General features: G+C 41.8%; 1 protein-coding gene across 1 annotated transcript in view; it reads right to left on the bottom strand.

Moving 5' to 3' along the window:
• Positions 1-10,329: 10,329 nt before the first annotated feature.
• OSBPL3 (oxysterol binding protein-like 3) overlaps positions 10,330-25,723 on the bottom strand; it is a 191,184-nt gene continuing 175,790 nt past the window's right edge. Inside the window, exons 20-23 of the mRNA XM_011938557.1 lie at positions 23,534-23,678; positions 20,573-20,699; positions 18,138-18,260; positions 10,330-14,093 (exon numbers count right to left, since the gene is read on the bottom strand). Of these exons, the coding sequence (XP_011793947.1) occupies positions 13,997-14,093; positions 18,138-18,260; positions 20,573-20,699; positions 23,534-23,678 (492 nt within the window). The 3' untranslated portion in view covers positions 10,330-13,996. The remainder of the gene's footprint in view (positions 14,094-18,137; positions 18,261-20,572; positions 20,700-23,533; positions 23,679-25,723) is intronic.

A 25,723-nucleotide genomic window follows, 5' to 3' on the forward strand; every position in this document is an offset into this window, starting at 1 on the left:
ATTCTGTCATCTTGTCAATGACCGACCTGCTCCTCATGAGCCCTTCACATATTGGTGAGCAAGAAAAAGTGAACTGAAGTTCGAACTTTGTTTAAAATTTAGTCTAAATGGGTACAGAGTTTCAGTTTGGGATGGTGAAAAAGTTTTGGAGGTGGACAGTGGTGATGGCTGCACGGCAATGTGAATGTGTTTAATGTTGCTGAACTGTATACTTAAAAATGGTTAAAACGGTAAATTTATGTATATTTCATCACAATAAAAAAGCAGCCTAATCTGATCATGTAAACAGTCGGCTGTGGTCATGCACAGTCGCTTCTAGAGAGATGACCTCTCTCTTAATTTCCTGGGTTCTAGCCTCACTGTTCCTCCCTAAGATTGTATTTGGATGTGGTAGGGGCACTGGAGGTGGTGGCTTATGTGATCTGTGGCACAGGGAAGAGCTGAGGGCCTTGGCATGATTTCCTTGGCCTCCTCTGGTTCCCTTAACCAGCCAAGTACTGCTGGCATCTACTCTCCAACCTTTGTCTCATGCCTCTGGGCTGAGGAAACAACAGATATCACATCAAAAATTTCATTGTGACCTAAGCTGGGCAGCAGCGTTGTGGCTTATTTAGCATGGAGAGGAACCATGAGTCACACATGCCTCTCGTGTGTATCCAGCAGGCATCACAGGGGAAGGAGGGAACACGGCCCCTACCCATATATTTCAAAGACAGTACAAAAGCAATAAATGAAACTCAATGAAAAGAAGCACATCGTTGTAAACCACATGCCATTTTTGAGGTCCTGGAACAATCATGAGATTAGAAGGTGGTGTTCCAGCTATGTGCTGATTAAATGCTGATCCACAAACCGTATGGTGCTATCTGGGTCTGAACTACCTGGCGGGACTTGGTGGTACTGGTGATGTCAGTGGTGTGTGTGTGTAAATTACCACTAGGACATTAGCCAAATCTGAGAATCACTGCTTACATCAATATACCTTTCCTAGTCTAATATTTGTTTAAATTACGGCAGTTAATAAAGAAGACAGCATGCTCCTTGGCTCATTAAAGCCATTACAACAGTAATAGTGTCATGGAGAACCAGAGAGGTTTTTTTTTTGTTTGTTTTTTTGTGGGTTTATTTTTATTTATTTATTTTTTTGAGACGGTGTCTTGCTCTGTCACCCAGGCTGGGGTGCAGTGGCACAATCTCAGCTCACTGCAACCTCTGCCTCCTGGGTTCAAGCAATTCTCCTGCCTCAGCCTCCTGAGTAACTGGGATTACAGGCACGTGCTACCATGCCTGGCTAATTTTCGTATTTTTAGTAGAGACAGAGTTTCTCCATGTTACCCAGGCTGGTCTTGAACTCCTGACCTCGTGATCTGCCCACCTCTGCCTCCCAAACTGCTGAGATTACAGGCGTGAGCCACCGTGCCCCACCCAAAGAGTTTTCTAAAAGCACAGTTGATCATAATCTGCCTTTGGTAAAATAAATGGGAGCTGAAAGCACTGAACAAATTCTATCCTCTCCAAGGCTCTTATGCGTATCTACTTATTGAAAATGCCTCCAAACGCTCAGACATGAACTATTCTGGTGAATATAAAGAGCTTATTTTTCTATTTGCCCTGGCTCTTCCCCTGCCCCAGGGACTGAGCCCTAAGAATTGCATCCTGGGGCTCTGGAGCTCTATCGGGATCAGCCACTAGGGGGCACTGCAATAAGAGTGGTGCCCCGAGGAGAAAGGGCCTGGGATAGTTCTTCCTCACTCTGGGCTGAATTTTTCTGGCAGACTCCACACGTCTCTCTACAGCTGCAGCTCCCGATGGCTGTCCCCTCCTCAGGAGCCCCAGCTACTGCTGGGCAGTACCCACTTCCCACTGTTGCTAATCTCTCGGTGACTTCAGCCTGCTCACAGCCTTATAAGTAGTCCCTTCATTTAAGTCTCTCAAACCACCTGAGTTGGATTCTGTTTCCTGCAGGGGCACCAACTAATAAGCCCATAAAAAGAAATCCTTTACTGCTGTCATCTAAGGGGACAGTGATGTCCTGATGTGCTAATCACTGATGGACATTAACTGTGATAATGCTGGTATTTCACTGGTATGACTCAATTTCTAAACTAATGGTTTGGAACTTATACCTTCAAATTGTATTGCCTTCTCAAAGCTGACACCTTAGGATGTTTCAATACCATCATGTTAAAATATTCTGAGGCTGCCTTTAAAGACACTCTTTAGTGCCCATAACACATTATTTTGAATAATGGTGAAAAACAGCCCTCCTTTAATGGCAGATTTGATTCAGTTCAACTGGCAATAATATCACAATATGCATAGGAAAATTGGCAATAATTTCATTATGTTCATATGCAAATTCCACTGTTATCCAAATGTCTTTTATAGCTTGTTTTTCCTTTCCTTTTAAGCCAGGATCAAGGTTCATGAATTGCTTTTGGATGTCTCTTTTAAGTGTTTTCAGGGATGCAGAGATGTGACTTTATGTCAGTAACTCTGGGGTATAGTGCATTGTGTAACACCATTAATATATCAATGGAAGCAAATGGAACTAAGGGTGTTTCTGGAATTGCAAAAGACACAACTCAGGTATGGGAGATGAGTTAATTAAGGGCGATTATGTTGGTTTGAGTAGTAAGCATTTTCCTTTTTCACATTAGGACACACACACACACACACACACACACCTGTGAATGTAGCAGAACGAGCCGCAGACAAAACCCCCCATACACCGAGTTGAGGAAGGAAGGGCTTTATTCAGCCGGGGGCATCGGCAGACTTATGTCTCAAAAACCAAGCTCCCTGAGTGAGCAATTCCTGCCCCTTTTAAGAGCTTACACGGGGGTCTGCGTGAGAGGGTCGAGATCAATTGAGTACGTAGCAGGTACATGACTGGGGGCTGCATGCAGCAGTAATCAGAACAGAAGAGGACAGGGATGTTCACAGTGCTTTCCCATACATTGTCTGGAATCTATAGAAAACACAAGCAGTGAGGTCAGGGGCTCATCTTTAACTACCGGGCCCAGGGTGCGCTCCGGGCTGTCTGCCTGTGGATTCCATTTCTGCCTTTTAGTTGTTGCTTCTTCTTTCTTTGGAGGCAGAAATTGGGCATAAGACAATATGAGGGGTAGTCTCCTCCATTATTTTCCCCTTTGAGAACTTCACTCATTAGTGGGAGTTCTCACTTTCATCCTCACTACCCATGTCTTCTTGGAGGACAGATCAATAGTGATTCATATAGTACACTTGTGCTGAAGCATTTTGGTGAACTAAGGTAGCGATGAAGCTTTTTATCATTTGAAGGAGTACAGGTAGCAAACAAGGGAGCAGTAAGCAGGTTCCTATTACTATTATCATTCCAAGAGTTTTAAGTTCTCCTAGTGCTGAGAACCATTTTCCAAACATGGTCCCAGAATCAAATCCATGCCACACTTGCACAGGCACATGTGCCAGTTTTGTCATATCTCTAACGATGTCTTCAACTACTTGCCCTTGATTATCTATGTGTAGACAGCAATTAGTAAGGTTAAATTTCCCACAGACTCCTCCCCCAGCTGCTAGCAAGTAGTCGAGAGCCAATCTATTTTGATAGATAGCATTTCTCATGTGAGTTTCTTGCTGGGCCAGACTAGTCAAGTCTCTGCCAGTTTTATTAGTGATTATTTCTAAGACAGCTTGTAACCATATGATTCAGGTGAGCATGTAAATGGGGGTCCCGTATCCCCACAAGCCATCTTGTGCCCAAGTAGCAGGCTCACAGTGCTGTATGATTCTCTCAGGGGACCATTCATCATCTTTCCAATTTCCTATAGCTTTGCTTCTCTTTTCGTGGGCAGCATAGACAGGAAAGCCCAGAAGTTCTCCTGTTTTTATGGGCAGTTGGAAGAAGGATGATTTAATAGTGCCAGTAACACAACTACCTGCCCACTGGTTGGGTAATTTGGTGTAAGCTCTATGCCCACACATCCAGCATAATCCAGTGGGGGCTGTCCAGTCCCAGTGGAACTCTGGGTGGGTCCACATGGTTTGCAACTTTGGGAATTTACTAAATGGATTATTTTTAGTATGGTTTAAACCCCACCAGGTGACTGTTCTTAATTTTATTTTAAAAACTGTAACCACAGGGGGCTCAGCTCAGATGGGTTATAACACACATCAGGCTGGTCACTTCCTGGGCTACGTACCTTGTACTGGGTGGCATTATGCAAACATGTCCCTTTTAGAGTTCCAGCACACTTATAAATAACTATAGAACAAAAAGACAGTTTTAACTTTTTGCCCTACCTTAGTGACCTGATGTATACACTGAGAACAGTCCTTAGTTTGAGGAAGGTCAGTTGAAGTCCCTACTGTACAAGTCCAAAATTTAAGGAAAATAAGTCCCATGGTGAGTTTCTTCATGCTTCAGCCATGCATGGACCAGTCAGCTTCCGGGTGTGACTGGACCAGGGCTTGTCATCTTCTTCAGAGTCACTTTGCAGGGATTGTCCGGGCTTGGTCTTGCCTCCCAGGTCTCAGGTGCTGTGGGTTTCACGCAGCGGTGGTGGATCCAGGCTGGGATTTCTCCTACTTTCACGGCTGTGTGAGTGGTCAAGACGACAGTCTGGGGTCCTTTTCACCGTGGCCGCAAGAGGGCTATGTTCTAATCCTTGATCTACACCTGATCACCCTTGCTGTCTTCTGTACCAAGGCAGCCACAAACACCAGCCCATTGTCCAAGCCGATTCACAAGGGCAGTCCAAACCTAGGGATGAGATCTCCACATTTGGGCATCTTGGTGAAGTCTACTTGGAGATCTTCAAAGGGGGCTGCTCCATAAGCCTGTATGCCGGGCAGGACAGTTAGACCTTGCCTAGCACTGCGCTGCCAGGTGGTGACACACTGCTATGCCACTGTTTTGGCAAGGGCTGACAGATGCGACATGTAGAAGTACCAGCCTAACAACTTTTCAAGTGACTCTTGGCCTAGGTGGGTGGTCTCATGCACAGCCAGGATGACTGCAGCTCCTAGCAGTTGTGGCACAGCTACTCTTCCGTCTGATAACCGGATCCATCCTTCTTCTATCACCTACCCTCCCTCTGGTTGATAAAATGCCAGGGTGAAAGGGATAGTCAATTGGACTAAAGCACACGGTCCACTCCAGTTATTGGGCAGAATGTCCAGTAAAGGTCCATCACAATACCACCACACATCTGCTTGGAATGAACAAGGGCTGACTGATTGATAAGCTCTTAAAAATTCTTAAGCTCACTGCATCCCTTCAGGTCTCCAAGGAATGCTAAGTTTCCTCCCTGTCATGAGAGACACGAAGTGAACATAGTGTTGGAAGACGGAAGCTGGATGGCCCTCAGGGGCTGACCCACAGGGTGCCAGACTTTGGGATATAGCAGAGAGAGCTTGGCACAACCTATTACTCCAGGCTATCGAATCCTGGAAAAGAGCTACCATGAAGTCCATGCCTGGTCGACTGGAGGACCACCTTAGTGGAAAGGGGACGATCTGGGTCTCTGGCCTGGCATGTGCACAAGCATAACAATTGCTTTTTTTTAACAGGCCAATGGTATATTTGATTCATTCCAACCAGGCATTTGCATCTTGATATCCTGTCTTAATTGTCAACGTTTGTTTTAAGTCTTTAACTTCTATGATCCTCTAATAAAATGAATGTATGATTTTAGGAAATTACAAAAACTGGTTGGGGCAGTCCATCCTTGCTCTTTAGTGGCCCACAGAATGTTGGACCAACTACAGCATAAAAGCTCTACACTGGGGAGCGAGACTCCTGGTTGACCCTGGGGTCTTTGTTGAAATCTCCTCAGATAAAATGGTCCTAATTTACTGATGCCTAGTCTGAGGCAAGTCAGGAGGAACAGAGGTACTTTTCTGAAGTAGAGGGCTGTCTTTGACTTGGCAAGTACCCACAAGGTATAACAAGGCAAGCATTAAATGTGATAGTTTGAGGCGAAATTGACTTGGTTATGTTAATAACTAGATGATCAGCAATAGAGTGAGGAAAGAAGAATGAGTAATATAATAGATGAAAGAGTTAAATTTTTCTTAGCTTTAGTTTGGTAGGGTTTTCCCCAGGACTATGGCCCATGACTCTGGAGCAGTGGTGCTTTCTTGACTTGGGTGTGATGAGTCCATCCCTTTTTTGCTGTACAAACAGCAGTCTCGGTGGTTAGCAGCACAAGGTAGGGTCCTTCCCAGGCTGGCTCAAGTTTTTCTTTTTTCCACCCTTCGATGAGAATGTAATTTTCAGGCTGATGCTGGTTTAACAGAAATTGTAGGGGTGGTACATGTGCTAAAAGACTTTTAGTTTTGAGGGAAAGGAAAGTGCAAGATAAACCAAGTATATCATTTGTAAGAAATTGACCTTTTGTTTTAAATGTGGGGACATCAGCAGCGGACTTTATAGTACGTTGGTGTCACCTTACTGAGAAATTTCCTTTAGCAACTATTTTTATTAGTTTTTAGACCAAAGAAAGCCAAACACCATTTTATATTTGACAATGCTTTCTGCATGACTTTTATACCAGATAAGCTAAATTTCACCTTTATATTAGTGTGTTATTAATGTTAAACTTAGTTTTAATGAAACTTTGTAGACATATTTAATTTTTAATGTCTGACCATAAGGTAAGATTTTTATAGACTCTTTTTAGCCTTTTATAATTTTGTAAAAGAGCAGGTTAGTGCTTTAAAAAAAAATCTGTTGTGTTTTAACTTTAATGTCCAGTTCACAGAAAAACTGGATGATACCCCTTTAACTTTAGCTCATGTTTACACACAGAATTTTCTTTATAGTTAACGTTTTAAAACTTGCTTAAACCTTCAAAAATTTTTTAACCTTTTAATGTAGGTAAAAATCCACATTTTTATGCCTCCTTATAATCCTTTTACTAAAAGTATATTTTATTTTTCTTGTATACCTTGCATATAAACTGTTTCTTCAATAGTTTTACCTTCAGGAGGCCTAATTACTTTTACATTTATACAACATTTCTTGCATAAATTCCTTTTTTATAACACACATTTTTTTTTCTTGTTTCACGACTTTCACAGACAATTCTTCGACATGTCTCAACTTTCTGACTTATTGCAAACATCCCTTTCTTTAAACAACCAGTTAATTTATTTTAGGACAAGAATTTACTATATAACTTTCTTTTTACATAAATTCTACTCCCCTTTTCTCTCTCTCTTTAACTTAGGATAGTTCTGAACTGGTGAGGTGTGCTCACAATGAGGTTTCCTTTCAAAGTTATTTTTCTACTTTTTTCTGTTAGCAAAGCTGTTGCTGCTACAGATTGAATGTATTTGGGCCATCCCGGGTTACTGGGTTAAGGAATTTTGATAGGAAGGCTATGGGTTGTCAGTGGCCTCAGTGCTATCGGGCTACGCCCTTGTTTACGCTGACAACAAAGTGGTATTGGAGTGTTATATGGTCACGGAGAAGGCCTTTAATTATCAATTATAGGTTCTAAATTTACCTTGGCTTTTAAAGAAATAGCATACACTGTTTTTTTCTTAACTACTTGTATATTTCTCTCTTTCTCTTTCTTCTATCTCTGTCTCTTCCTCTCTCTTTCTCTTTGACTCCTTTGTCTCTTCCTCTCTCTTCTTTTCTCTTTGCCTCTTTTCCTCTCTCTCTTTCCCCCTTTGCTTCTTTTCCTCTCTCTGCTGGTCTTTCCTTGCCTCTGCCAGCTGCTACTACTGCTGTTCTCCTCCCCTAAGGGAGGGACCGGCGGGAGTGGAGCTCCTCTTTCTTCCTTGGCTGTCTGTCCGTTTGCCACTAGTACTACTGCTGCCTGTCCTCTTAACCACTGTGGGGGTCTAAAACTAGCTGCAACCAAGTATCTATGTATGGAAACTGATCTGGGTGTCCTGATTTACCAGTTACTTTGTGCCATACCTCTGAAACTAGGGACCTGTCTAGGCTTCCTTCTGACGGCCATTCCACCTCTAATGCCGGCCGATCTATCTCACACAAAGCCTGACGCTTTCCAGGTGTCATAGCGATTCCATAGTTCCCACTGAATCCTTTCTTGAAACTCTTTAACATAGCTCCTAATGGGGTAGACTTACCTTGTGTTTTACTCATTTTCCTCTCTCAGGAGACAAAACAACACTCTTACCACAAAGAGGGAAGGGAAAAGGGGGCAAAAAGTCACTCACTCCCCAAGCAATTCACACTAAAACCGAAGTCTGGATAAGGAGTTACTCATTCATCAAGCAATTTGAGCCAAGTCAGAACCAAAATCAAAGCCAAACAGTTCAAATCCAAAAGTCAATGCCGAAATCTAAACCAAAACAGTGCCGATCTAGTCAAAATCAAAACCAAAACCAAGGCGCCGACAAAGGCATGCCGTGGGTGATCAGGCCAGGCTTCCACTCAGATGGAGTGGGCAAGTTCCAAGACTGGTCTTACCGTGTTGCAGATGTCTGGACTCCAAGCGCCAATTCCTTTCTGGTGTTCAGCCGCTGTGTTGATCCCCCGTGGGCCCTACTGTGAGCTGCTGTGGCGAGGTGTTCCACCGGGGCAACTGTCCGCCCAGGAGTGCTCTCAGGGTTTGCGTCACTAAAGCCGGCTGGAGTGCCCTGCAGGGATGCTCCAGAGCGCAGGCCTAAGCCACCTAGGGGGGCTGCCTCAACCTCCTGCTAATCACCTCACTTGCCCATTAGGGAACCGAGAAATGTAGCAGGACAAGCCGCAGACAAAACCCCTCAGACACCGAGTTGAGGAAAGCGGGGCTTTATTCGGCCAGGAGTATGAAGCAGACTTACAAAACTGAGCTCCCCGAGTGAGCAATTCCTGTCCCTTTTAAGGGCTTACAACTCTAAGGGGGTCCGCGTGAGAGGATCGAAATCAATTGAGCATGAGCAAGTAGCGGGTACGTGACTGGGGGCCGCATGCAGCAATAATCAGAACGGAACAGAACAGGACAGGGATGTTCACAGTGCTTTCCCATACAGTGTCTGGAATCTATAGAAAACACAAGCAGTGAGGTCAGGGGTCGATCTTTAACTACCAGGCCCAGGGCGCACGCCAGGCTGTCTGCCTGTGGATTTCATTTCTGCCTTTTAGTTTTTGCTTCTTCTTTCTTTGGAGGCAGAAATTGGGCATAAGACAATATGAGGGGTGGTCTCCTCCCTTATGAACAACACAGGTTTGAGCTGTGTGGGTTCAATTATACTCAGGTTTTCTCCTGCCTGTGCCACCCCTGCAACAGTAAGAGTAACCCCTCCTCTTCCTTCTCCTCAGCCTACTCAACGTGAAGACAAAGACCTTTATTGTGACCTTTATTCCACTTACTGACAGTATATGTATTTTCCCTTCCTAATGATTTTCTTCGTAACATTTTCTTTTCTCTAGGTTAATTTATTATAAGAATACAGTCTATATTACACATATCATACAACAGATGTGTTAATTATCTGTGTTGTTGGGAAGGCTTCTGGTCAACAGTGGGCTATTAGTAGGTAAGATTTGGGGGGGTCGTTATATGTGGATTTTAACTGCATGGGGTATTGGCACCCCAGCCCTGTGTTGTTCAAGAATCAACTATAATATTTTCTTTTTTTTTTGTGAGACAGAGTCTTGCTGTGTCGCCCAGGCTGGAGTGCAGTGGCGCGATCTCGGCTCACTGCAAGCTCCGCCTCCCGGGTTCACGCCATTCTCCCGCCTCAGCCTCCGAGTAGCTGGGACTACAGGCGCCCGCCACCTCGCCTGGCTAGTTTTTTGTATGTTTAGTAGAGACGGGGTTTCACCGTGTCAACCAGGATGGTCTCCATCTCCTGACCTCGTGATCCACCCGCCTCGGCCTCCCAAAATGCTGGGATTACAGGCTTGAGCCACCGCGCCCGGCCTATTTTTTGAGACGGAGTCTCGCTCTGTCACCCAGGATGGTCTCCATCTCCTGACCTCGTGATCCACCCGCCTCGGCCTCCCAAAGTGCTGGGATTACAGGCTTGAGCCACCGCGCCCGGCCAACTATAATATTTTCATAGCACTCTGGAATTGGCAGAGGGGCGCCTGGGGCTGGAGGTGTCCTGTCTGGGGATCCAGTTGCCTCGATTCTCTCTTCCATGGGCTGAGGGCGATCTACAATTGTGGCATGCCTTAGGAAAGTTAGGGGAAAGGTATGGTGACTCTATGGGTTCCAAGTGTTTTGTGTCCCAGGATATTCTTATCTCTAACCCCCATCACTTCCAGTAACTCGATGTGTTCCTCCTCGAAAGAGTTCAGGCAAGGGTCCTGTTCTGTTCCCTTTTAGCAGCCAAATAACCTTCCCATTAACCTGGAAAAACAAAGACAAAAGTGGCCTCTTTTCCATGTTATTTATTCACATTCAACTAGCTACATGAGGGGGATAAGCAAATTAATAGGAGCTTTTTGGGGAGGCACAGAGGTACGGATGGAAGGGTGGGATTCAAACAAAATAATTTTCAGTGGTTAAGTGGAAGATCTACAAATATCTATTAAAAAAAGTATCCTCTGGATAAAATAATCAGAAATAAAATAAATTAGCCACTTCTGATCACTGCATTTCCCCAAACCAAAGTCTCTGAAAATGGTTTGCACTTTAGACCGTCATGATTTGCAGATATTTACATGATACAGGTTTCCAACATAGAAAAATGAAGACTGAATAACAGATTAGTACAATGCAGAGGAAAATAGAGCAAATAAAAATAGCTATCATCTGGTAGCAAAAATAGATTTATGCCGGTGTTAATATCAAAATTAAAGACATTCAAACAAATTATGCCAATACATTGGAACCATTATTCCTAAGACTAGAAGGACAACTTCTTATTGCTTCTACTCATAACCAAAACGTCCGCAGATTCTGTGGTAGCCAGAAGGCATAACTTGTAGTGTATGTAGTAGGGGCTACATCAAGGTTCAACAGCCAAATAAAAACTTTATTATTTTTATTTTAGGCTTGACATCTTTAACAGTAGAACAAGACCACTCATGATAAATCTGGAAGATGCAGATGGAAGACAGTGCTTGAAGCCCAAGCAAATGATTTACTGCAAGTAATTAAAAGCAGAATATGAGAAAAGCAGCAGTGTAAATGAAGTAAACATTTTTTTAAAAATTAGTTTGTATATTTCCCCCAGAAGTCTCACAGGAAGCACAGGACACCTGTGCGGCTGTTTGGGCATCCTGGGTACTTCTTGCCCTCAAGCGAACTCCCATCTCTTTAGTTAGGACCAGAATCCACCTGGCTTCTAGGAGGGGAACTACATGGAGAAGCTGCATTGAGGCTTTTATTACTAATACCTTTGACTCAAGGGAATACCAGCCTTGGGGTGCTTTGGGGCCTGGGGAGGGAACTGATTGGCTCTCCTGCTACACTGGAGGCTGTTAGCTCATTTCTGAATGGATTTCCTGCAGCACGGGGTAGTCAACAGCTGTGACAGGAACATCACCTGAAGTGCAGGGTGGTTACCTGCACAAAGTCCCATTTCCAAGAATTTCTGTGTAATTCACCAGAACTTTTGGATGGAATAATTGTGGGGTGGGGGGCGGGGGGGGGGAGAGGTTAAAACATGTAACTCAAATGGTGCAGTGATTAGTATTATTTAACCAGGAGACTTAAAGTCCAGAAACTTAAATTCTACCTTGGTTCTTCCCAAATGATGCCATGTTTCTGTTTTCTTCCTCTTAAAACTATAAAATGTCCTACAGACATAACATTTGGGGGAAAGATGCTTTTGAGAAAAGGGACAGAAGGAAAAAAGAAGTCATTTCCCCCTCAAGATAGTTTTAAGCTTATAGTATCATGATGCATCACTAAGCTGTTTAAATTTCAGAAAAGCCCTTTATAGATGCTAGTACTGACTAGACTTTAAAATCTGCATATAATTCTGTATCATATTTTAATTCATTCCCACCCCCATCTCAGATAAGACGACTACAGAGGTGACGTTTCTTCCAGTTGTCCTTGGGACTCTAAAATAAAGCAGGAGGGCAAGTGAAATAACATTAGGATAATTAAGGAATTTCCAAATGCTGCGTGACAGTGCTACATCCATTCAGCCTGTACATTTTGTTTTCGTTGCTTCTTTCTTTTTTGAGCCAGTCTCTGGAGCAGGCCAGTTTAACAGCCAATATTACTAAGATTCTACATTTACCCTCACACTGTGGAAACTACATTTGTTTTCCCCTTGAGTGCCCTTAAATCTACAGCCTGCTTCCTCATGCCTGTGAGCAGAATTTGGATAAATGCTTGAAATGGAAAGAACAAAGCACACACCCAAGAATCTGACTGTGTCATTCAACTGCTTAGAAATGGAAATGATATTCACATTGTGTTCATCTTGGCATCTCGATAAAATGAATCCCATATTTAATGAGTCGTTTTAAAATGCCAGTCACGTGCAGATTCCAGAAGGCTACAGATCCACTTTAAATAACTCTCCATTTTGAAAATGCAATATTGTCCAACTGGTTATTTGGTATGACAATGAAAAATCACACATTCTCTTCCTGTAATTATTTTACTCTTCATTCATAACATTCGATATGCTCTGAATTTCTTTAAGTATCTAAAAGTGTTTTCTGGAGAAATCTTTTTACTACATCATTATACTTGATATTCCATAGGATTGCTATGGACTTTAGAATAAAAGGCTTAACAATCAGGCTTTGGTTTTAATGTCATCTGGGCAGAAGTTGGAATTGCTTTGATAACACAACTCAACTACTACACATATTATTGTAATGTGAAATAACACATTTAAAAAGGCAAAAGTTCCCCTTTCAGTAGTTATAATCTGTATTATTCAAGACTGCTGCAAAACACACAAAAGAATGATATGGATAACAAGAAAGTATAGGAAAGGGGTAAGACACTTACTGAAAGCTTTACCAGAACACAACACAAAGCAAGAACATCAATTCTCTACATTTGTCTATAAGGCAGATGGCAAACTTTTTATACAAGATCTAAAATATGGTGCTTATTAAGAGGTAGAAAATACTAAAACAGCATTTAAGAAAAACATGTTGAATTATCCAAAACAATCAGTTACTTTACTAAACTTTTACAAAGTCAAACTGCTGTGTGGAATAAACGGTATGTTTTATATTAAACTGGGACATTCCATACTCATAAGGGAGGTGATCAAACGGAGGGTCAAAAAACTAGGGATGGGGTGGGAAGCAGGAAACAGTCTCTTAACTTCTCAAGGACTCAGCTCTCACTAAGGAGAAATTTCCTATTGTCTCTCTGGGATGCTACTGTGATATTTAATTAATTGGAATTTTTTCTCTTATTAATGATAATTTCTCTGAGCAAGAGGGTACAATTTTGCATACAAGGCAATAGAACCATAGGGAGAAACAAGTTCAACTGCTTCCTTTTCAAGAAGGTGCCATATTCATCTTATGTAAAAATATACATTCCATTAATCTTATATCCTCTCCCTAACCACTAAAATGCAAATGAAGATATTCTTCAGACTCCAGCACCAGCAGAATTGTTCTGTATGAGCAATTCAAGAGCTGTCTGAGGCAAAAAGATGTCTCAGCTACCAAATTAAACTTGGGTAGCTAACGAGTGGGTGAGTAACCCTAGGTATTCTCACTTCTTAATGCACCTGGGAGAGGTTGATTTTTTTTTTCTACAACATAATTTTATAAGGCATAAATTTAATTGGAATCTTTCCTAAACTTTGGAAAATTAGTGTTAAAGCCTCTTTTTTTAACCCACACATGAACATTCAATCTTTCATTTTTATTAAATAGTTTGTATATAAAAAGAAATGTCAAGGTGTTCTACATTCATATAAACAATCAGGGTAACATTTGAAATTGTAAAGAAACGCACTGAGGAAAATACAGAATTAATGAGTTACAATGCTAAGCTAAGCACAAGTGATCATCCTAGAGTATGGTTTAAATACATAAACACAGGTTTGTGCCGCTTCAGAAAGCAAGCACGGGAGAAATACACTAATGTTATCTTTCTTCTTTACTTTTTCACCATAAGACAGGATGGTCCAGTTTGGAAAAACCAAGATCTTTTCTAAGTTCCAAATAGGTACCGTTGCTCAACCACGAGTCATCATTGGATTTCCTGTGAAAGAAGAAACAATTTCTTGCAGGCTCTTGAAACCAGCGTCATATTCTCAAGTCTTTTTCCTTCCTAACCGCCCTGCTTTCCCCATCCTCATTCGCACAAACATTCAGCGTCCCAGAGTGTTGGGACTGGGAATTCTGGGAATTAGAAGTCCAGAAATAATTTTGTTACTTTTTTTTTTTTTGAGATGGAGTCTCGCTCTGTCATTCAGGCTGGAGTGTAGTGGCATGATCTCGGCTCACTGCAACCTCTGCTTCCCAGGTTCAATCGATTCTCCTGCCTCAGCCTCCTGAGTAGCTGGGACTACAGCCATGTGCAACCACGCCTGAGTAACTTTTTTATTTTTAGTAGAGACATGGTTTCACTATGTTGGCCAGGCTGGTCTCGAACTCCTGACCTCAGGTCATCCACCCGCCTTGGACTCCCAAAGTGCTGGGATTACAGGCATGAGCCACCACGCCAGCCCATTTTGTTACTCTTAACTTCTCAAACTTAGAGGCTATGAAAAGTGGTGCTTCTGACAGAAGGAGGATGCAGGGAGAGTCTGTCATATACAAAACATGACTTGTATGACTGTCAGCACCTTGGGAATGACTGCACAAAAGCTACACATCAACCAGGTTGTGCATAGGAAGTGGTTAACATTTATTTATTTATTTTTAAAGGAGGCTGGGTGTGGTGGCTCACGTCTGTAATCTCAGTACTCTGGGAGGCCGAAGTGGGCACATCACAAGGTCCGGAGTTCAAGACCAGCTTGACCAACATGGCGAAACCCCGTCCCTACTAAAAATACAAAAAATTAGCTGGGCATGGTGGCAGACACCTGTAATCCCAGCTGCTCGAGAGGCTGAGGCAGAAGAATCGCTTGAAACCGGAAGGCGGAGGTTGCAGTGAGCTGAGATCACAGCACAGCACTCCAGCCTGGGCAACAAAAGCGAGACTCCATCTCAAAAAAAAAAAAAGTAATTTGAAGCCATAAGAGAGTCTGGAAAGATTAGTCCTGATTTTTTATTCTTTGAATAGAGAATATATGACACAGACCAAATTTCAAAGGGCACAAAAGGGTATACAGCTTCAAGTTTTTATCTTCCCCCTCTCTGCCAGCCTCCTGATTCTTCTCCTCAGAGGTAGTGATGTTATTGGCTTCATTCTTTCAGGGAAATTCCATGCGTGCGTGTGTGTGTGTGTGTATGTGTGTGTGTGTGTGTATGAGCACGTACTCTATCCCCTCTCATTCTCACATAATGTTGCACCAGACACTGTTCTACTCTTTCAGCTTTGACATAATGAAATATATTGGAGATCATTTCCGATTAGTACAATAAGGCAAGGGTCAGCAAACTATGGCCCAAGGGTTGAATCCAGCCTTCTGCATATCTCTGAAATCTGTTTTATTGGGACATGGTCATGTCCATTTGTTTAAATACTGTTTATGGCTGCTTTCAATGCTGAACAGCGGGGCTGCATAATTGCTACTAAATGAATTGAACCTGATGGCCTGCAAAACCAACAATATTTATCATTTGCTCTTTATAGGAAAAGTTTGGTGACTCCAGCAATAAAGGATTCCTCATTTTCTTTCTATACAGTTGTATGATATTCCATTGTATGGATGGACCACAATTTACCTAACAGGTACCCTGCTGATGGGTACTTAGGTTATTTCCAAACTCTAGCTCAGTACATGTTATTTTGTATATGTGTGTGCGTATAGTTATGTTAACAAATCTTGTAATTAGCATGGCTGGGTCAAAGAGCATGTGCATTTGTGATTCTGACTGATATTACCATATGGTTTAGAAGCAAAGTGGAGCGTGCCTGTTTTCCCACACTCTCAGGAATGTAGATTTTTATCACACTTGTTTCCCTATTCCAGTAACACTATGTGTTTAAAAATGAGTCAATCTGTGTATCAGACAGTTCACTATTTTAAAACAAAGAGGCTCAGTTTGGTCTGAGCTACAGTTTCCACTTAGAATTTTCAGTGATTTTGTTGTTGTTCCTCAGTAAGTGTTAATGACAACATCCAAGTCCCCATATTCCTCTCCAAAATCTCTTTGCCAGGTTTCTAATTTGAACAGTCCCATGGAGGACTGCTACTGCTGAACAACTCTCGCTCCTTCTCCAATTTAAAAATATTTCCCCATCTAATACTATGATAATTTTATAGACAGTCAAAAAGAAAGCGACGGCTGCCCAGCTGAAGCGGCTGCCCTTTTTCATTCCAGACATAATTCCTTCCTGATTGCAATGACAGCATAATCATATTCTGTATCTTGCATTTACATGGTAATGTGTTTCCAGCAGAGCTCCACAGGCTTCCTAAGGTCATCCTTAATGTCTCATGTTGGATCGAGTTGGTGAATCTCCTTAGCTAGTCCTTGAGACAGTTTAGTTATCTATCATTTTTAATGATCCTAAAAAGTACTGTAATGAACATCTTTATAATTGTTGATTTTTTTTTTTAATGAAAATAGACAACGTATGGAAGAAAAAGAACCAACCTATTTAAGGGTGTATTGTGTTTATTAACTGATCGGTAAATCAACTGATCAGTCTGTTAATCTATCCATTTTTCTATTTCTCGCCTTTTTCAAAAAAGAATGTAACATTTCCATCGTCTTCTTTAAATGTTTAAATGAAGCCTGAATATTTCAGGATGAAATTTTGGCCAGTTGATTTTCAATCACTGATATCGTGAATTTGTGGAAATGATCAGAAGGGATCTAGTAGAATCTACATCAACTTTAGGGAAAAGAGCATCATATTCTTCGAGACAAAACCTTATTTGTTACTATTTTGATGTTTTGGAATACATATTTTATTACTGCTGCTGTTATTAATAATTAAATCCTCATAAAAGTACTTCTGTTGTCCACTGAAAACAAACAAAAACACAAAAAACATCCCCAAACAATGAAAAGACACTGGTGGCCCTGGAAGGACTTGGGCAGATGGAGCAGAGCAGGAACTTGCTGCTTTTTCACATATGCCTATTTAACTTTTTTAAAAAAAGAACAAACAGAAAAACTAAAATGATATAGGCCCTGGCCTCGTAGTGAGGAGAGTCAGGCCCCATTCCGGGGTATTATACCAACGCCTTCAACAGATCCCCTCCCTGCCTTAGGCTTTCTCTTCTACTCAGTTATAGGAGGAGATGGGGAGGTGAAGGGTTGAAGATCTCTCATACCTCCTTTAAAAATTTAAATCTATTGGCCGGGCGCGGTGGCTCACACCTGTAATCCCAGCACTTCAGGAGGCCGAGACGGGTGGATCACGAGGTCAGGAGATTGAGACCATCTTGACCAACATGGTGAAACCCGTCTCTACTAAAAATACAAAAATTAGCCGGGCATGGTGGCATGCACCTGTAGTCCCAGCTACTCGGGAGGTTGAGGCAGGAGAATGGCTTGTACCCAGGAGGTGGAGGCTGCAGTGAGCCAAGATGACACCACTGCACTCTAGCCTGGGCAACAGAGCAAGATTCTGTATTCAAAAAAAAAAAAAAAAAAATTAAATCTATTTTAACAAGACCTTCTTGGCAAGTTATTTTAAAGATAACAGTAAATGCAAGCCCAAGTGTATTGGAACTTCTACAATGCAAGAAACAGACTGCTTGGAATTTCCATACTGCTTAACTGTGGAGTGATTGTGAATGATCTCTGTCATGGTGTAAAATGTGCCTATGGGGGTGACCAACCTTAGCTGTGAATTTAATAAGCTGACCTGGCACTGGCACCCAGCTCTGGTAGGCTCCCTGACTGAGGACCTCCTCTGCAAACTCACTGGTTGAGGCACTGGGAAAGCTCAAGGAATGCAAAAACACAGGCCCTCGTTCTGCCTGAAGTCAGAAAGAGGGAGGCCCTGAAGGCAAGTGCCAGGGAAGGGCCTGGCACAGAGGACCAGTTCCCCCCGGTGGAAACAGGGAAAGCCTGGAGAATGCTCTCATCTGGGGACAGTGCTCTTTACTTGCTGTGAACCAGAAGCATAACATGCTGGCACCACGTATCAACCAAAAACCTACTCAATCCGGGCACAAACCTGAAAAACCGAGGCTGGTGCTCCACGTGATTTTCTTCTAAGACTCGCCGCCTTTCTCTCTGTAGTTGTTCAATCCTCTGCTTTTGTATTTCAGCTTCTTCTAAGTTCCCTTCTTCTAGAAACCTGAGGCATTGTGGAAAACAAAAAATGGATATGAATTCAAGAAAACAAAACAATCATTACTACTCAACTTGTATATGTCCACAACTGGATATTCAAAATCCGTTCCTATACGTAAGACCCTGCCCCCAACCCTTTTAATCAGTATCTTGAAGTAGTCAGAGAAGACATTTTTTGAATTGGTGATATTTACATAATTCAAAAATTATATCTACAAAAAAGAATTTGGGGCAAAGTCCTCCTTTCTTCCTGGTCTCTAATTCCAGCCACCTTCACCCTACCACCCTAGAAAACCTACTTTATTATTTTCCTCTGCATCTTTCTAGAGATTCTTCATGTGTATATAAACAAATATTAATACATATTCTTACCCTTCCCTCTATTTAAAAAATATAAATGGTAGCATGCTATGTATTCCTTGATTTTTTGTTTTGGTTTACTTTCTATTTAACAATATATCTCAGAGATCTTTCCATGGACATACATAGACATCTTCATTTTTTAATAGCCACATAATATGGAGGTATCTGAATTTAGACAATTTCCTATGGATAGACATTTGAATTGTTCCCAATTTTTTAATGTGACAATGCCGCAATAAATGACCTTGAATATCCACCATTTTACATGAGTAAGTAGGAAAAATCTGCAGGAGAAATTTCTAGAAGTGAAACTGCTGGGTGAAAGGGGGTGTAATTTATATATTACTGAACGGCCCTTTGTGGGGATTACAGCAATTTATATTCCCATTAGCAATGCTGAGAGTGCCCTTTTCTCCCATCACCCCAGAACGTACAAAACTTCTGAATTTTTGTCAATCTGATAGGTTAAAAAAATGGGATGTCGACATGATTTTTAAATTTGCATTTTTCTTATTATGACTAAAGCTGAGAATCTTTTCAGATGTTTAAGGGATAGCTGCATTTCCTGTTTTGTGGACTGTTCATTTTCCTATGTCCATTTTTTCTTTTTTTTTTTGTTAACACAAGGTTAGGATAAATTTAATTGAAAATGTTCATTATAGACATTAACAATGCTTACCATTCTTTAAACACCATATACGTTATTAATATATACTGTATATTTCAAATTAACTCCATTCTTAGGTTTGATTTAAGAAACACAATTGTAACAGATTTTATACAAAAAAAGACTTCCCTAAAAAAGTAGACAAACTGCATGAAACAGTACAAGCATAATGTGCATAGCAAGATAGCTTGAAGCATTCTGTGTGTGGCTTTCTTTAAAATAAACTAGGGCAATGGGCCCATTTGGGACCTACTGTTACAGCTGACATATGTAAATGGTTTCACACCTTTTTTAGGTGCTTGCTAACGAGTGTTCAACCCCTGCAAAATGAATTTACCTCCAATCTATTACTAGATTTCTAGAGGCAATTCATGATACGAGTTGCAGATATGGACTTCTCTGTTTATCATTTATCTTTTGACCTTATATAGTTTTATTTATTTTGCCATAAAGAAGGGCTTATGTTTGCTTTTTTGGGGGGGGGGCCGGGGTCTCATTGAGACACCCAGGCTGGAGTGCAATGGTGTGGTCCTGGCTCACTGCAACTTCCTCCTCTTGGATTCAAGCAATTCTCGTGCCTCAGTCTCCCAAGTGGTTGGGACTACAAGCACGTGCCACCGCGCCTGGCTAATTTTTGTATTTTTAGTAGAGACAGAGTTTCATCATATTGGCCAGGCTGGTCTCAAACTCCTGACTTCTAGTGATCCACCCGCTTCGGCATCCCAAAGTGGTGTTTGTTTTTATTAAAGCCAAACGTAACAATCTTTTCTTTCCTTGGGCTTCTAGATTTTCAGTCTTAATTAGAAAGACCTTAGGGGAGACATTATTAGTTCCATTTTACAGAGTAGGAAACTGAGGCTGGGAAAGATGAAAAGACCTACCATATATCACACACCCTGTGAGCCGCAACCTAGAAATCAGTAGTTAGATCTCAGTGCACCAAAATCATTTAAATCTGAGGGCTCGGGGAGCTGGATGTTTCCACCCTTTCAAATACACACTAAGTTCTTTATGATTGCATGCAGTCAAACTCTTCAAAATAAACACCTTTTTTTGGCATTTCAATGGAAATGGGGCTTTACGGATAACAAAGGTCATGCCACACATGGATTCGAGTTGGGCCCAGCTCCTCTGTGACACAATTGTTTAAAGCGTCCCCACCTCTCAACTCCTGATGACATTTTCCACCTTTCTCAGGTGCCTCTGGTGGCCCGAGGATTGCTAATAAGACTTTTTGTAAAGCGTTTTACATCTCTGGAGAGAAAAATCTTTAAAAAACTCCTTACCTCTGGTCTGGCCTAAATCGAGTGTCAGTAGGTGGTAATAAAGACTTTGATGATAGATCCATTTCATTTAATTCCAGCGCAAACTGTGTGAAGCCATAGTATTGCTCATAGCCTTTCGGCATGGGATCTAAGAAGAAAATAAATCATTCATCCCTAACTTGCATGTCGCTTATGTTACATTTTAATTCCTTCACCTTTTTCATCTCAGCCTCGCTACAAATTTTCTCTCTCAGCTCCCTTCCACTTCTGTTAAAATATTCTGACTAATGAACAGGCGCTGAACATTTCTCTATACATTTTCTTTTCTAGAATTTTTCTTCTGTCTTAAGGGATGTAGCCTCCTAAGTGTGTTCAGAAGGCAAATTTATACAATGCTGTGAAATTTCTGTAGTGCTTAAGCTATGAAAATAATTTGATTTTAAAATAAACATGTTAGGCTGGGCGTGGTGGCTCATGCCTATAATCACAGCAGTTTGGGAGGCCAAGGCAGGCCGATCACCTGAGGTCAGGAGTTTGAGACTAGCCTGGCCAACATGGCAAAACACTGTCTCTACTAAAAATACAAAACTCAGCCAGGCATGGTGGCGGGTGCCTGTAATTCCAGCTACTTGGGAGGCTGAGGCAGGAGAATCACTTGAACCTGGGAGGCAGAGGTTGCAGTGAGCCAAGATTACACCACTGCATTCCAGCCTGGGTGACAAGAGAGAAACTCTGTCTCAAAAATAAAATAAAAATAATAAACAAACATACTAATATAAGCTCTGGGTCCATTTTTCCTGATTCTCACTCTAGAGAATCTGTTTTTAAGTGATGTCAAATTCTCCTGAAACTCTGTTTAGTACCTAGAACAGTGCTGAACACATAGCAAGTGGTTAATAAGTGTTATTCTTTTCTTCCATTCCTGCCCGCCTCCAATCTTACATCTTTAAACCATTAGGTGCATTGCCCTAACTGGAATTCCAGCTTTTCAAGCTAAACATACCCAAATTTATATATTGTATAAATCCAATGTAGACTACTAAGATCTACTTATAGTCTAAGCTCTTCACACATAACAAGAGAAATGTTTTCCAAGAACTCTTATGCAGACCTTTTCTTTTAAATTAAAGGGTCTCAGTCCACCCAGGTTGGAGTACAGTGACAGGATCTCGGCTCACTGCAACCTCTACTTCCAGGGTTTCAGTGATTCTCATGCCTCACCGTCCCAAGTAGCTGGGACTAGAGTAGATGCACACCACCATGCCTGGCTAATCTTTGTATTTTTAGTAGAGATGAGATTTCGCCATGTTGTCCAGAGTGGTCTCGAACTCCTGGCCTTAAGCAATCTGCTGCCTTGGCTTCCCACAGTGCTGGGATTACAGGCGTGAGCCACCATGCCTAACCGGGACCAATTTTTTGAATCTTCAGAAGTCCTCCTTGTAACTAGTCTAATTCTCTGTGTATCCTAAGCAGAAAAATAGTAGCAAAGTTTCCTGTGGTGTCTTGGTCAGCAACCCAGTAACCAGGGAGTAAAGATAGTGCTTTTTCTTAAAGATGGGCCAGAGATGCTCATTGCCATTAGAGAGACATAAAGTCAAGGAATTATGACAGTAACAAAAACTCAAACAGTGTCGCTTTATCAAGGTGGTACTTTAACATTGAGACAGGATGGTAGTTCTCATCTGTGATGCATACTTTAAGCAAAGGAGACAGATTGTGCCATTTGCAAAATCTCATGTGTGCCTCTGAAGCTAGGAAGGCTTCCACCAGTGCCAGTTCATTCTAACTTCATGGCAACCTCTGCAACGGTGGGAGATGTGGCAGCTACCCATCGAAAGAGCCACTGCTGGCTGCCTCCTTGACCATCATTTCTCTTTCTTGCTTGCTAACAGAATACTGATTCTGTTCAAATGGCATTGTTCCCTTACTGGGGATTACTCCAAGACATCTAAATCTCTCTTGCCTACCCTGTTGCCCATGACTGGTTCATGGATGGGTCTGAACCCACTGCAGGCTGACATGATGTAAAGTCCTATTTGCTGGGGAATCTTAGAAAATGTTCCTGAGAAAAGAGAGGCACAAGAGAGAAAAGCTCTTTTGTCCTCTCAATACGTGCTTGGTACGCTGTCATGCAGGGGTATGACATTGAACGGTAACAACCATTTTGCATCCATTAGGGGAAACACCGCAGTACACTGGGAGTGGCTGAATGTATCCTCGCTGATCCGTGTGCCCTTGACACAGGTAAGTTGCCTATGTAACAACCCCAGGGCCACCCACCGCCTCACTTACTGTTAGGTAATAGCACATAGCCTAACAGTTTGAGCCACCAGTCAAATGGTTTTCTGTTTGTTTTTTTACCAACCTAAAGCATCCTAACAAACAATGGTTTACAATATGGCTGTGACTTGGAAACAACATAATTTTTGGACTTAGAAGATAGAATAAGATGTTAAAGTGTGGTGGGGACATGCTGATGAAAGCTGGGGTTCCCTAGCTCTTCTGCCCGTATCTGCTCCTAGAGCTCAGCACCCTCTGGAATCACAGGAGTGATGAGGATGGCTTCTGGGGTTAGGTCAGCCTGGGGATAGCTAACTTTTGTAGGTCTCCTGGGTCGCTGCTTTTCCTCTTTGTCCTTGCTGTAGAATGCCTTCTTGCATCTCACCGATATTCTTTCATAGTACCCAGTATAGTCACACATGCGGACTGCAAGATTCCCTCAGAGAATGCCCGTGGATTAGCAATGCTTGTTCTGGGGTTAAGAACCCAGGACCCAGCAACCCAACGGAGGTGTTGCTATCAGTAAGCATGACAAGTAGGTGAAGACTGGATGAAGGAAGAGGGCCAACACCTCTAACCTAGTACAAAGCAGAAGAGGCTGGAGATGCTGAACAGACACCGCTCCTGTCCTCTGTGGCTTCTTTTGCCATGCCCACTCACCCACCCCCTCGCAGCCTGGGGTCCACAAACCCAGATACTCACTTGCTCTCCATACACAAGCAGAAGAGGAGGAGCCACCGCAGTAGATGCTTTCATGCCATTTCCCAAACAGCCGATGAACTGCGTTTCCACTCCTGTCAAACACTGTACCTTCAATCTCATGGGCATTAGTGCTCCAGTATTTAGCCTAGGATTCAAATGAGAGTTGTCGGCTTAGTCCTTCAGCATCAGCTTATTACAGATATTAAAGAAAGAAAAAAGGAAAAGCTAGAGAAAGAACCGTAAGAGTGGTTCCATACTACATATTAGTTTGCTAGCTCTGGGTTCTGTTTTTTTAACCAACAAATTAAAAATTTATGTATTTATCATGTACAACATAGTGTCTTGAAACACGTATACCTTGTGGAATGGCTAAATCAAGCTGATTAACATATGTATTACCTTACATACTTACTTATGATAACACTTAACTCTCTCAGTGGCCGGGTACGGTGGCTCACGCCTGTAATCCCAGCACTTTGGAGGCCGAGGCGGGTGGATCACCTGAGGTCGGGAGTTCAAGACCAGCCTGACCAACATGGAGAAACTCCATGTCTACTAAAAATACAAAATTAGCTGGGTGTGGTAGCACATGCCTGTAATCCCAGCTACTCGGGAGGCTGAGGCAGGAGAATCGTTTGAACCCAGGAGGTGGAGGTTGTGGTGAGCCGAGATCGCGCCATTGTACTCCAGCCTGGGCAACGAGAGTGAAGCTCCGTCTCAAAACAAAACAAAACAAAACGAAAACAAAAACAAAAACTCTCTCAGCAATTTTCAAGTATACAACACATTGTTATTAACTATAGTGATCATGTTGTACAACAGATTTCTTGAACTAATTCTTCCCGTCTGAAATTTTGAATCCTTTGGCCAACATTTCTCAATCCTCACCTCCGTCCCTGGCAAACCCATGCCAACCATCATTCTACCCTCTGCTTCTATGAGACTGACTCTTTTAGATTCCAAATATAAGTAAGATTATGTGGCATCTGTGTCTGGCTTATTTCACTTACCCTCCAGGTTCATCTATGTTGTCATAAATGACAGGGTTTCCTTCTTTTTAAAGGCTGAACAGTATTCCACTGTTATATGTTATATGTACCATATTTTCTTTCTCCATTCATCCATTGTTGGACACTTAGGCTGTTTCCCTATCTTGGCCATTATGAATATTGCTGCAATGAACATGGAAATGCAGATATCTCTTTCACACACTGATTTCATTTCCTATGGATATACACCCAGTAGTGGGATTGCTAGATCATAGGGTAATTCCATTTCTAATTCTTTTCAGGAACTTCCATTCTGTTTTCCATAATAGCTGTGCTAATTTACATTTCCATGAATGGTGTGGGTTTCCGCTTCTCCATATCCTCCTGAACATGTTATTTTTCATCTTTTTGATAATAGCCATTCTAACAGATATGAGGTGATATCTCACTGTTGTTTTAATTTGCATTTTCCTGATGATTACCGATGTTCATCATTTTTTCCTCATGTATCTATTGGCTACTTACATGTCTTCTTTTGAGAAACGTCTCTTCAGGTCCTTTGTCCATTTTTAAATCAGATTGTTTTCTTGCTGTTGAGCTCTCTATACATTTTTTATATCAACTTCTTAGGGGATGTATAGTTTACAAATATTTTCTCCTGTTCTATAGGTTGTTTCTTTACTGTATTGATTGTTTCCTTTGCTGTTTAGTTTGATATAATCCCATTTGTCTATGTTTGCTGTTGTTGTGCTTTTGGGGTCATATCCAAAAATAGTACCTGCCCTGACCAACGCCAGGAAGCTTTTCTCCTTTTGTTTTTGTTTTAGTAGTTCTACAGTTTCAGGTCTTACTGTAAGTCTTTAGTCCTTTTCAGTTGATTTTTGTATACAGTATAAAGTTCTAATTTCATTCTTCAGCATGTGGATATTCAGGTTTTCCAGCACCATTTATTGAAGAGACTGTCCTTTCCCCATTGTGAGTTCCTGGCATCTTTGTCAAAAACCAATTAATTATAAATGCATGGATTTATTTCTGAGGTCTCTATTTGTTCCACTGGCCTATGTATTTGGTTTTACGCTTGGACTTTGGCTTTAAAAAACTCATACCTTTAGTTATCTAATAAAAATGAATGGTTAACGATCTGCAGTTTGTAACTCAACTAATATTTGTGTAAGATACATTTGTATTACTTCCTTTGCTA

Source organism: Colobus angolensis, unplaced genomic scaffold (assembly GCF_000951035.1).
Source record: "Colobus angolensis palliatus isolate OR3802 unplaced genomic scaffold, Cang.pa_1.0 Scaffold175, whole genome shotgun sequence".
Classification (NCBI taxonomy): Eukaryota; Metazoa; Chordata; class Mammalia; order Primates; family Cercopithecidae; genus Colobus; species Colobus angolensis.